Source organism: Tympanuchus pallidicinctus, unplaced genomic scaffold (assembly GCF_026119805.1).
Source record: "Tympanuchus pallidicinctus isolate F22 unplaced genomic scaffold, pur_lepc_1.0 scaffold8, whole genome shotgun sequence".
NCBI classification, from domain to species: Eukaryota; Metazoa; Chordata; class Aves; order Galliformes; family Phasianidae; genus Tympanuchus; species Tympanuchus pallidicinctus.
Window position 1 is genome coordinate 8,700,542 of NW_026294802.1, and position 12,959 is coordinate 8,713,500.

Genomic DNA, 12,959 nt, shown 5'->3' on the forward strand with positions numbered 1-12,959 from the left:
GGGGCCCATTTTTGCATATGCTTTGGAATACGAAGGCCACATTGAATCTAAGATTTTCAAGCCCTTTAATGCTTTCTTTTGCTGTTTTAATTTATTTCTAATATAATCTTACTCAACTGCAGGTTGAATACATGACATGATATATTATATTATATATATTATATATCCAAAAAAAAAAAAAAAAAAAGAGGCTGCTCTGAAAGTAATGCCTCCTATTTTATTATACTACCCGAGATATCTGAGGTGGATGTGGGTGATATGAACCTTCCCACCAGTATTCTGATTTTGCTGTTATGCGATAGAGGGGCACTCTAACAAAATGGTGTCTGATGTGGAAGTGTGTGTAAAGCAAAGGTGTCTCATTAAATTCCTCTACGCAGAAAAAATGGCACTCATTAACATTCATGGATACTTGCTGAATGTTTCTGGAGACCAAACAGTGGATGTGAGTACAGTGAGGTGGTGGGTGCTTCCTTTCAGAAGTGGCAACAGTGAGGGGAAAGACAAACCACATTCTAGAATGCCATGTGCAGACATTGCACCATGAAATGAAGTGTCTCCATCAGCAGCACTTCTGTGTAAATTGGTGGGTTACAATCATGGAACTGTGTGCAGAGCTGAATATCAGCTTCAGTGTAGTGGAAATGACAGTGGCAACATTGATCTATTTGAGCCAGCTGGGTTCCATGAAGAAGACAATCTTTCTCTTGCAGCATAATAATGCCAGACCCCACAATTGTTTGAAGACTGTGGAGCACGTTCTCAGTCTTGGCTGGACTGTCCTACCAAACCCAGTCAGGATTTGGCACCTTCTGACTTTTATCTGTTTGGGCCAATGAATGATGAACTGGGTGGGCAATGTTTTCCTGGAAACAACACTATCATAGCAGATGCAAAACAGTGGGTCACCTGCGCTGGTGCATGTTTTTATGAGTGTGGTGGGTAGGCTCTTGTTTATCGCTTGCAAAAATGCACAGCTAATGGTGGTGGCTATGTGGGAAAACACTATTTTGTAGCTGAGAATTTGCTCAATCAGATAATGTTTTTGTGCTCTTTGTATCTGTTGTAGTTTCCTTGGAAATAAATAGGAGGCATTACTTTCAGAGCAACCTACCTATGTTCCATTGCCCTTAATGTTTCTGGAGATTTTACGAGGAAATGTGTGGAAAATAGAAGTTTCTTTTTGTGACTGATTTAGATGAGTCAGAAGCTGAAACAAAAAGTGAAAGGTTGATTAGAATATTTTATTGCAGTTAAAGCTTTTAAGGAAAAGTTGCAGTTGTTTTAGTTTGCAAAGTAAGGTTATTTTGTTCCAAAACCATACATAACAAGAAATTTTGTTGGAACTTTTCTCAATTTTTCTTCCAAAAAACATGGAAAAAACAAATTGATTTTGCAGTACTTTCAGGTTCTCTCAATCACGTTCCTTTAAGCTTCTCTAACTATCTTTAGTTTTATTTTGTTTAATGTAAATAATGCAAGTTTTTGGAGCAAGCCCCCTTTTTTCAGTGGTGCTTGGCCATGGCAGGTCAGACATTCCCTGGATCTCCTGGCTGCTGGACAGCATGGCCTTGCTTTTTCCCTCTTCAGTTGTCAAGTGGGACAGCTCTCATTTCCTCACTTCTTTCAGCTATTCCCTTGGCACTCGTGGTGGCTTTTATATTATGTTGGCACGGCACAGTAAGTTTTGGCTGTAAGATCTTAGGCTGGCCCCGGGGTTAAAATTTATTCAAAGGGAAAGTTTTACCAGGATTTCAGGCATGTTGCAGAGGGCTATTTTTTCAGTTTTAAGGTTCCTCTAATTTATCCAGTTATTGGATGTTGGGGGGATTCAGATATGGGAGAAGCAGCTGTACTGGTAACAAACCAGTTCTTGTGCTGGCCAACACTGGTGACTGGAGACTACAGACCTGTCTCTTCTTTCACACCACTGTAAAGATGTGCTTGAAAGTACAGTGACTGATAAGAAGCAGAAGTATTAGGCACACATATTGTGTCTGCAGCCTGGCAATATCACTGCTGCATGGGCTTCTGGAAAGCACGGCCTCTCTCCTCCTGTGCATAGGTAGAACCTGTTTTGCTCTCAGCAGGTAGGACTATGGCAAACTCTTTGCAAGTTACCTGTTGTTTTTATATATGCACCCACCTATCCTGGGGTTAATACTCAGCAAAAGGTTGCAGGTGTACAACCTTTTGCAGTGGAAGAGTCCCCCAAAAGGCTGCATTATCTGAAGACAGCTTGTTTTGCTGGAAAGGGATTGGTGATCTCTGGGGTGGGGGCTCCAATCTGTTGGGTTTTCTGTTTGGTTAGTTTAGTTTTTGTTTGTTTGCTTCATTTTATCTTGTCATAGTACTCTTAAGGTAACAAGATATAATGATGTGCTTTATGTTTCCTAGTCCATGCTGCTTGCCATTACAGCGTGGTATGTTTGAGAATGTGAAAGTAGCTGATACAGTTAATTTGTTTTGAACAGGGTACTTGTGGATACTCAGAGGAGCATTTTATCTGCACTCCTTGAAGAAATCCAACAGGAACAATATAAGGAACAGCCTGGTTACAGGTTGTTTGTGAAGCGAGGCTGCCGTAGTGAAATCATGAGCTCGAAGGAACCCATGATAATACTATTAGTCCTGTAATATTATCTGTACACAATAGGACTTGATTATTGTTGAAATCATCTTTTGACAAACACTTAATTCTTGATGTGTTTAAATTAATTTGAGCGTCAAATGAACAAATGCTATTTCCTTCCAGCAGGCTTCAACATGCTTTGATAAGTCAGGATATTTTTTTTCCACTTGATTGAAACCAAACAAATAATCACAAATGTGAAATCTTGGAAGATAAAATCCTGAAAGTGGGCTGTACAACTATCTACAAAGTTTTATAGCCCATTTTTTTCTTGAGGGACAAATAAATGAGGAACTAAAACAGCTACTGCTATCAGGAAAACACATTAGTGTTTTGACAGATAGATGTGGAGATCTTAATATACAAAGTTTGTTTTTCTCCCTGATGTGTAAATATTCACTTAATGTAATTAGAAACAATTGTGAAGTGGCAGGCAGGGAATTCAAATTCTTCAGTTAAGCGGATATTGCAAATGCGATTTGTTGACAGCTTGTCGTGCTGCCATCACAGCTGACCTGGAGTTCTCTTTCTGAACAACTTTTCAAAGGAAAACTAACATAAAAAGTATCATATTTGGGCCAGGGAGCGCTCTGCCTGACTTGCAGCAGATGCTCAGAGAAAGAGCACAAGAATGCAGCAAGTGCAGAGTGGCATTTCCTTTAGCACAGCCCACTGACTTCAACTGTCAATGCCTTTTGGATTTGCAGAGCTGGAGGTTGCAACCACAGTTAATTTTTACTAGTCCTTTTCTTCCAGTAGTTTGATTTAAGCAGCATCTTGAACTCATTTGCATTTTTTAAAGCCAAGAAGAGCCTTTGCAAGCAACCTTTTATTCATTTTGTTTGACGTTGTATTCGGTTTTTCATTTTCACATCAGGGAAAAAAAGATGGAATACTTTTTTCTGGATTTGTTTTGCACACATTGGACATAGTGGTCTGAAGAACTGACTCCAAATGTTCTGTTTTGAATTAGGTAAATGAGACTGAAGTGTATTTTGCATATCAGGATGTTGCATTATAGGAAATATGAAAATAGGCAACAGCTTGTAGATGCTATTTAGAAATTTAGAACACTGATAGAAACCCTTTCAAAAGACTGTCAAAGTTTGAATATACTTTACTTTTATTGGTGTATTTTTTTAGTGTTTCTCAGTGCTCAGAGATTTTAAGCCGGATGCCCTGTTTATAATTTTACTTTATATTGTAACCTTGGAGTGAAAGAATGCAAACCAAAATTTTCAGTAAGATATAAAATGCATTAAATTGACATTTTTAATATGTACTCTGCTCTGAAGAAAATCTTTGCATACAGATAATATTTTTACAATGAGCTGCTGGTGTAGGTCTCCCTTTCACCTCGCTAGCTTGGTTCTGGTAACAGTCAGAAAGTCTCAAGCATTTAGCTGTCATTCAAGGAGCTTTGAAAACGTAGATCCTTAAAACCCTTGCTCAGCTGTACGTAATGCTGGGAATTGCCTTGAACCCCTTGGGGCTGGCAGTTTCAACCAAGGTTTCTCAGGCCTCTGCAATTCTTTTTCTCAATATGGTCAGAAGCACTTTGGTGCACTTTGAGATCTATCTTGTGTTCAGCATGGGTGACCTAAGAATATGGTGGATCAAGAGAAGCTGAACCTCACAGGCATGCTTTGAGACTGCCTGTAGTTTGGGCTCTGAAAAAAATGTAGCAACAGTAAACAACTCTCTTTGAGTTGCAAGGGAAGGTGATGATGCTGGGCCCCTTTTATACAGTTCCCAGTGACAAAGGCAGCTGCCCAGAGTGCAAGAAAAAGGCTTTCATGCTTTTCTCTGCTGGAAGTCATGTCAAGGTGCTCATCTCATCTCTCTGGAAAGTGCTCTATCTAGCAACTCTTGGGGAAGATGCACTTGCATCCTTCTATATGAAAGTAATTCTGCCTTTTTCCTTGCAGTCCTTGGCATCCATGGTAGAGAAGTCAGTGAATGTCTTCAGCCTAATAGGGCAGTCATTTTATTCAGGCAGGCCAAGGTTTCAGATACTGCTTCAAAATATTGCTGATTGCAGAGGCCAAGGTTTCAGATAAACTGCAGAATATTATTATTTTTTTTCTTTATTTAATGATAGTTTATATGTAAACAGACCTTGGAGAACTGAAGCGTGAGGACTGAATGCTCTAATTACAGCCTCTGTTTACTCCTAACTATTCCTTGGAAAGGACAGGAGGATTTAGAAGTATTTCTCCCCTGCCCTTCCCCTTGCCCATACTCCTGCTGTGATGGATTTTTCTTGTTTTTCTTGATTTTTTCTTCTTGATTTTTCTTATTTCTTTACCTTTTTTCCTATGGGCATCATCAGTAATTTCTTTCTACAGGAATGATTGAAAACATGGAGATATTACTGAAACAAAAGTTACTGGGAGCTACTTTTCTCCCAGTTTACCTTACAATCTATAAAAGAAAACTTTTGATCCTCAACCTTTCCTTCAGGTGAAGTCTGCAAAAACAGAGAGGCTTTTATTAGTATTATGACTATACGACACTAAATAGTCCAGTTACATCAGCTGGAAAATAGACATTTAAACATTATGTTTAAAAATTGTTTTAACACAGCAGAAGCTGAGTATAGATCACAGGTTCTCTAGTACAACCTGTATGTGCTTATAGTACCAAAACCTCAAATAAATAAAAAGTAAATGCTTTTTTCTTTAGTTTGACTACTTTGACCCCAGGCATCCAAACTGACCCCTATAAACAAACTGATGAAGGTGTGGACTTCATTTTGGTCTTGTTTACACCAACAAATGAAATGATGTGTGACTTGCATGGGTCTAGGTCAGACCATAGGAGGCCATATGTGTTTATTTTAGCATTTATGAATGGTTATATTTACCTCATAGCAATGACTCGCTTTGGTTTCTATTGACAAAACCGTGACTTAAGATAATGTTTGCAAAGACAAGAACAGATGTTTCCGGGCATCTTGCCACAGACAGGAAAAATGCCAGTATTTACTTGTAAGCTGATGTTGTCTGTGCCATTTTTCCAATGAGTAATGATGAACAGTAGCCATTAGTCAGTTGTTGAAAATCCTAACTCGGCAACAAAGGAATGGACTCAGATGCTATTTTGTATAGTCATGTCTGTACAGTAGAATGGAAGACAATTGCTGCAATCACTCCAACCAATTCTATGTTGTAACACCCTTTTGAAGTTACATAATGATCAAAGAACACCTAAAAGCCTAATAAAATGCGTAATAGATGGATATTTTTTATTCTTCTCCAGAAATATTGATTGCAAATTAAAACTTTTACTAGACACTTTTATGAAATTACAAAACAACACCAACTTTTTGGAGTTAGTTTGGTGAACTTTTTTTCTTTATTCAACCATGAGATGACCTTCTAAATCACAGGTACTAAACTCAGACTAGTTTTACATGGACTTTTATAAGGGAAAACACTGCAGTAGACTTTCAGTAGAGTTAATGACAGTCTCAAGCAGCTTTTGGGGTGCAAAAGTGTGTGCTCAGTGATTTTTTGGGCAAGAAGGGACTGACTGCTCCCAACAGAGCAGAGGACTGTGAGGGACACAGTAGTCTCTTCCACTGGGGCATGGGGCTCAATGGCCTTTGCCCTCTGTGAAGTTTGTGATCTGTGAGTGAAGGGCTGAGTTTTTCTCCAGCTATGAGAAAATCTGATGTGTGAAAAGTTAGGCATGTCTATTACTTCTGTGTAAGAATGAACCTAATAGATGTAACAAGTAACAAACCGGAGTGTATGACATAAAACAACTCTGTTTGGTTTCGTGCAATAGCATGTATTACTGTACTCTCCTGGTTCAGGTGGAACACAATATGTTTTACAATGTCATGAATGCAGAGAGAGCTGACTATGGCTTTCCTCTTATAAATCACCAAGCAAATTCAAAGGAATATGGAGGCATCCTCTGCAGACTCATTTTCATGGTGCATTTACTGCAGATCTGGTAAGAGGGTAAACTCTCTGGTCCCTTTTTTATTTTCTTGGTGTGATTTTGTTTTTATTTTTTTAAGAGGAGGTATTAGGTTGGTCATTAAGTGTCATGCCACTGCCTGGATGAAATTCCATCTGAGCAGCTCATGTGCTTATTGGTTCCACCTGCTGGCTGAACCGCTGATGGTGACCTGTCAATCAGCTGGCATAAACAGGACTGAGAAAGTAATAATACGAAAAGGATTTAGAAATAACTCATGTCTGAAGGATGAGGATAGAAACTTTCCTTTTTGCTGCTAACCTTCTCTCTGATTTCTCATTAAATTAAATATTAAAACACGGTTTCTTAAACAGGATGGCAGCACCTAATTATAAGTGTGCTTTTAACAAGAGAAGATATTGAAAATAAAGAGATGAATAAATTGGTCTACCCGTGTGGTAGGCCTGTTTGCTGCTTATTCCTGCACGTGGGCTCACCCCAGGGAGAGAAAACTGAACCCTATTACCCCCTACAGCTATCACAGATACTGCATGGTAAGTCTGAGGGCTAGGAGAAGGACTATACCTTGTATTCAGAAAACATCCCAGAATTGTTCCGGAGAGGGACAAGAAGCAGAGGGAGGACCTGCAACTGGATGTTATCCCAGATACTGCAGTGCCATGAGCAAAGGTTGAAAGTGAGAGGAGCAAATGGCTTTTGTCAACATGGGTGTAGGGTTGTTATTGGGTATAGAATTTGGGATTCCATTTACAATTGGCCTGCAGGGCTAGAAGAAAGCTGAATACTTGCACTAAGGCAAATAGTGTTTGTTAGTTATCAGTAATGCCAAAATTACTCTTGGATTTGCTGTTAGGATTTGGGATTTTAAGAGCTTAGTTCCTTGTCTTAATCTCACTTGGATTTCAGTGCTGAAGATAACTTCCAGAAGTAGATCATCTTTTATTGGTTCTGAACATGGGAACAGTAAACAATGATTAAGATTAAATTTCTGAGGTTCAATTTCACAGTTTCATTTCTTGCTGTGTTATCTATGCCTGTGGAGCAGATGAGCAAAAGACATGAATGGTTTACATGGGCTTTGGAGCTAGTAGGTTCTTCAGGTTCTCTAGCAATGCCTTTAAGGTCATTTGAAGATTCACCTCTTTGAGATGTCTTAAAAGTTCATGGCTGTGTTCTTCTGCTTGTTGCAAATCATGAGGAAAGATTTCTGAGGGAATTTTGTGGTGATGCTAGCCTTCCTGCTGCTTCAGACAGTCACTGCTGCCCGTGATGCAGCCCTAACCTTTAGGTGGTAAACTCAGAAGAAAAAAAAAAAAGAAAATCATTTTTGAATTGCCCAAGGCTTTAGTAACAAATCTGAAAAAAAACAGGGCTGGGATATTAGTGCATGAGTAAGTCCTACAGATGTCCATATTGATGCACTTCTTAGCATGGTTTTGTCCTGTATTGATTAGTCTCCCCCAGACACAGTCTGGGCACAGTTCAAGAGATTAACATGCATAGCTACCAATAAGCAGTTTGGATACAGTCATTCTCTTTGGGAAAGCGATTTAACCTTGGGGACAGGAGGTGTGCTGTACCACTTGGCCTCAGAGCCAAACAGTTGTTGGCTTGAATTATTTAGAAATACACAGCAAGCCAAATTGACTGGGGGACGAACAAGCCAATAACTAGGTCTGAACGGTCAGCCTAAGGAACAGCATAATGGGGAGGGAATTCTTGCATCAACTGCAACGATGCTGCTCATCTACAAACATTTGGTTTCTGTTTTAAAAGCGCTGGTCTTTCAAAGATGTTTGAAAGCAAATTCCTGCAATTTTTTTTTTGTTTGTTTTTGTTTTGTTATTTCTCATAGCATATCTGTGATTGTGGGAACTCAGTAGCACAGTGTGGGTATGCTGCAGCAGATTACCATGCTGCCAGTAATTTTTGAGCAGCATTACTGTACTGGGGTCAAAAATGGTTGATTACACAGGAGAAGGATTTACAAAGCAGTTGTTGGGTGTTTAGATAATGCCAGATGGAATATGAGTCTGATTGCATTTGACTTAGAAGCAATTTCCTTCTCCACCTTAAAAACAAAATCTACCTCTGAAAATGTTACAGCTACGTTCCACGGTAATATGTTGTAGTGAATTTTATAGGATCAAGAATTGTAACATACAGCTAGTACATTGTCTATTTGGAAGGAGATAACACTTGCATCTTTCACTAAGATACATCAAGATCATTGTTATATCAAATTCGTTTTCATTCCTGTTCCAAGAACCTACAGCACAAGTTATGCAATTATGAAAAAAATGTTTGCAGAAATTACAAGAAAAACCCGATAAATGAAATCTGCTATCCGCTGTCAGTCACACTGATGCTATTCCAATAAACACAAACATGTATTTGAACACCCAATTTAAAAAGACAGAATAAAGTAATTTATGGTCAAAATTGTGTTTCTTTCCTTGCAGCATCTAAATATGTATAATGCTGTACACACCAAAAATGTGCTAAGTGAGCATTGCTGACGTAGAGTGCTAAAAAGGCAATGCTACGGTTAGTGTCATAGTTACAGCATTTCAGTTAACAGTCTTCCTGTTCTGTAACAGGTCCCCTTTCTGTGAATGCACTGTATATACAGTCTTCATGCAATTAGGAGCATTTTTAGGGGAGAATGTTTGGTTTTAGGAAGAGGCTTTGCTTTCAAGTCAAACACAGTCAGATTTATATCTCATCTGCTATTATCTAAGTGGAGCTTTGTCTTCCAGAGGAGATCTGTCTTATAAAGTGCACATATTGGGCAGCCTTTAGTTCAGAAGTGGATGCAAAATACTTTTCCAAGTGTTGCTCTCTATTTTTTTCCTTTTTCCTTTTTATGTTCCTGCACACAACCCAAATCTTGCTTGGAAAACTAATCAATCATTTCCTTGTGGGAACTGCCTTTCCATTCTTTCACTTTTTTTCTGAGCAATTCAGAAATGTGGATGTATTAGTAGCAATTCAGAAGAGGTGATATGGTATCTCCCCTTCATAAATCAGGAGCAAGGGTCCAGAAGCATTTGCTAATTTGGGGGGCCCAATTTGTTGACCTCATTTCTAGGGTCAATATATTTTGTGTGATCAAATCATATTCTCTTTCTTTTTTTATTTCAGTTGCATCAGTGAGTGCTCAGAGGCTCTGTAGTCTGGTCTTCTGGGCTTGAAGCCAAAGAGCAAAGAAAAAAGGAATACTTACTTAGTGACCATCTGAGCTAAGATTTAGTGTAAAAAGCTCCCCTAACATTGCACAATAAGTGTGGAGCAGAAACTTGTGTCTGGTACTTTCTCCAAGTAAAAATAAGACAGATAATTTATTTAACAGGTAATTTATTTAAAGAGGATACTCGGAGAAACAGTCCAAACTTCAGCTTTGACTGCCTGTCCAGATTTTCCTTATCACATGAAGTAGTATGGGCTTTGTGTATGGTAGAGAGGTACCCGTATTTTACTCAGAGTAGTCATCTCATGAGAATACCTGGTTCTATGTCTTCGTTCAGCTTAATATCCCATTGCATACTCTTCCACTTGAAAACAACTCATCTTTGCTCAAAACTGGTCTGTACTGTCAGCTCAGTGGCTTTACTATACTACACAGGGTGGTGTTGCTGACTGTTTAAAACTATCACATTAGACTGCTTACAATATAAAATGAACTTCTGCGTTTTAAAAGCTTATGCAGTGTGGTGAGATTCCTGGCAAGTGTAAAGGGAAAAGGTGTTAAGGAGAGCTGGCAGCTTCTTAAAGAAGATATTAAATACAAATTCTTCCAATACGCAGAAAAGTTAAGGATATGCAGTAGGAGACCACTGTAGCTAAATCATGAACATTTCACTGCCCCTAAAGGGAAAAAGGGTTTTTATAAAGTGAAAAATAGGTCCGATTTCCAGGAGCAAGGCTAAAAGAAGAGCATGTAGGGACAATAAAATCAAAAGGTATTCAGGTGTGTAACGGGTGGTAAGAACTCATTCTTTATGTACATTAGTAACAAAATAAAGACTCAGAAAAGTGTTAAGAGTGTGAAAGGAGTCAATGGATAATGTTGGGAATGCCAACATGTACTTTTTGTGGGTTTGCATCTTTCCTGGGAAAGTACTGGGACTCCTGTTGCTGTTAACACAGGGACTATACAACCACTGCTATCCTGGGCAGGTGCCAGATCTCAAGTGCACAAGTGAGTGTCTTTTTATAACGTGTTATCTGCACTGCGACATACACCTCTCATCCCCACCCACCAATTTTAGAATGATTTGTCTGGAGGAAATGGCTGTGCAATATGTGAAATATTGATTGAAGATGACTTGGGAAGGGTTTAGGGACAGTCCACTGTTAGAACGAAGGCATGTGTCAGGCGGATCCCAGAGGCAGGCACTTTACAAATGCTGGTCAGTACTTTTCTTAATGGTTTAGATGGTGGCAGCACTGAGCGTGATAACACTGTGTAGAAGGTACTGAGCTGGGAAGGATGAAGGGTGCTGTGAAAGAAACAGCTACAACTGAAAGTGATCTTGATCAGTCAGAAGTAATCATAAAAAGAACAGTCATAGTTCAACATATACTACTTTTAGGAGTAACCAGCTTCAAAGATATAGGTTGAGGAATAATTCCTAGGGAGCAGTTATTCAGAAAAAAAAGTCTGACAGTTGCATTGAACCATAAGCCAGGACATGAGTCAACAGTGTCATGCTGTGTGTGTAGCATTCTGGGGTGAATAGGGAGGAAAACAGCCTGCAGCACATGGAATGAATAACCTGTTATCTATGCTTGCTCATGATAACACAAATACTACACACTGTATAGGAACAGAGCTGGTGCTGCCTTGGTGAAAGTAAGCCAGCACTGGAACAGATTGCCCGGGGAGGTTATCAAATCTTGATTTTTGGATGTCTTCAAGAACAATTAGGAAAATCATCTCTGAAAATAATAGAAGTTTTTGGAGATTTTTCTATAAGGCCTTTTCTAGATAAAATTATGTTGTTTTCTGACAGGCTTCCTCTCTTTAAAAAATAAATAAATGTCCTCTTCTTGATGTATCACTGTTCTGTGTAAAGGGATTTCTTCACATTTAGCAAATCCATAGCAATTATCTCAGTACAGAACTTTATGGGACAATGCTTTAAGCTACTAATATGTTAGACCAAGTTCTGAAGCAGTAAAAACCCCAAGCCGGAACATCTTCATTCAGAAACACTCTGAGAGAGTTCCTTACAGACAGAATAAGGACCGAAACTTGCTTTCTAATCAACATATTTTCAGAAGACTTTGAAAATGCATGTAACAGTCTGACATACCAGCTGTCACCAGGAATCGTGTCCCCCACCAACACCCGCGTGCAGTATGTTGGCACTCATGTCACACAGAGAAGGAGTGTTGACAGGTCCTCTTGCTAGTCACCTTAGAAAGGGAGAAAAGAAATCAGGGTTCAGCAAAGGAGAGCTGGCAATCACAGGAGAACATCAGAAGCGACAGAACCAGAACAGTCTGAGTAAGGAGCTGATGACTGACCTAGGGCTTTTACAAGACCAAGGAGAAATGCAGGCAACAAGAGGGAAATATTCTGTAGCTTCATCCGTGTTTACCTTGGTGTTTGGGACTGACTTGAAACCCTGTCGTCCTGGGACAGCAATGCAATGCCATTCACGGCCAGTCTTACCAAATTCTAGAGCCTCCAGTAGGCTTTACTTGCCTTTGTGTTAAAACTGAATCATGTTTTCTTTTGACTTAGAAGCCAAACTTGATTTCCAAGCCAATGCTTGACAGCATCCTTTGTCTTCGTGATGAGAGATGGAAGTATGTCCGGAGCCTGCTGACCCCAGCCTTCAGTGATGCCAAACTGAAAGAGGTAAGGTATAGGCAGTGTTGCTTTCCTGATTTAGAAGGCGTAGTTTTCTTTTGTGTAAGCATCTACTCCGTATTAAGGATAGGTTAAAAATTCTGCCACTTTTCAATTTGCTTAGATCTTAGTAGTATATCCAGTTGAGAGTGTACAATGTGATCCATGTCATAGACTGGTGTAAGTCAGAATAGCTCATCTGAGGAGATGATCTTCTCTCTCTATATATACGATATAAAAGTGTAGCAAAGTGAAATTAAATAAATAAAATCTTACTCCAGCCTTTTTAGGAATGAGCTAGAGTACAGAAAAGGTTATTGCTCCCAACTGAAGCGTAGCTTTTCATTATTTGCAGAGTCAGCAGCTCTCACGTTAACACGGGAACTGCTGTCAGTCTATTTTCATTTCTCCATCTCCTTCCCCCCTCCTTTTATTCTTTAATCCTTTCATATAATAAAATAAGTCACTGGAACAGAATGTCATTGCCAGATAAATACCTCTGACTGAAAATAAATG

General features: G+C 39.2%; 1 protein-coding gene across 9 annotated transcripts in view; it reads left to right on the forward strand.

Annotated features, from left to right (window-relative positions):
* TBXAS1 (thromboxane A synthase 1) overlaps positions 1-12,959 on the forward strand; it is a 243,706-nt gene that overhangs the window by 126,117 nt on the left and 104,630 nt on the right. For 8 of the 9 annotated variants that reach the window (XM_052667451.1, XM_052667449.1, XM_052667448.1 and 5 more), the window contains one exon: positions 12,336-12,452. The exons of the other annotated variant lie outside the window; for it this stretch is intronic. In XM_052667451.1, the coding sequence (XP_052523411.1) occupies positions 12,336-12,452 (117 nt within the window). The remainder of the gene's footprint in view (positions 1-12,335; positions 12,453-12,959) is intronic. 9 annotated transcript variants of the gene reach the window in all.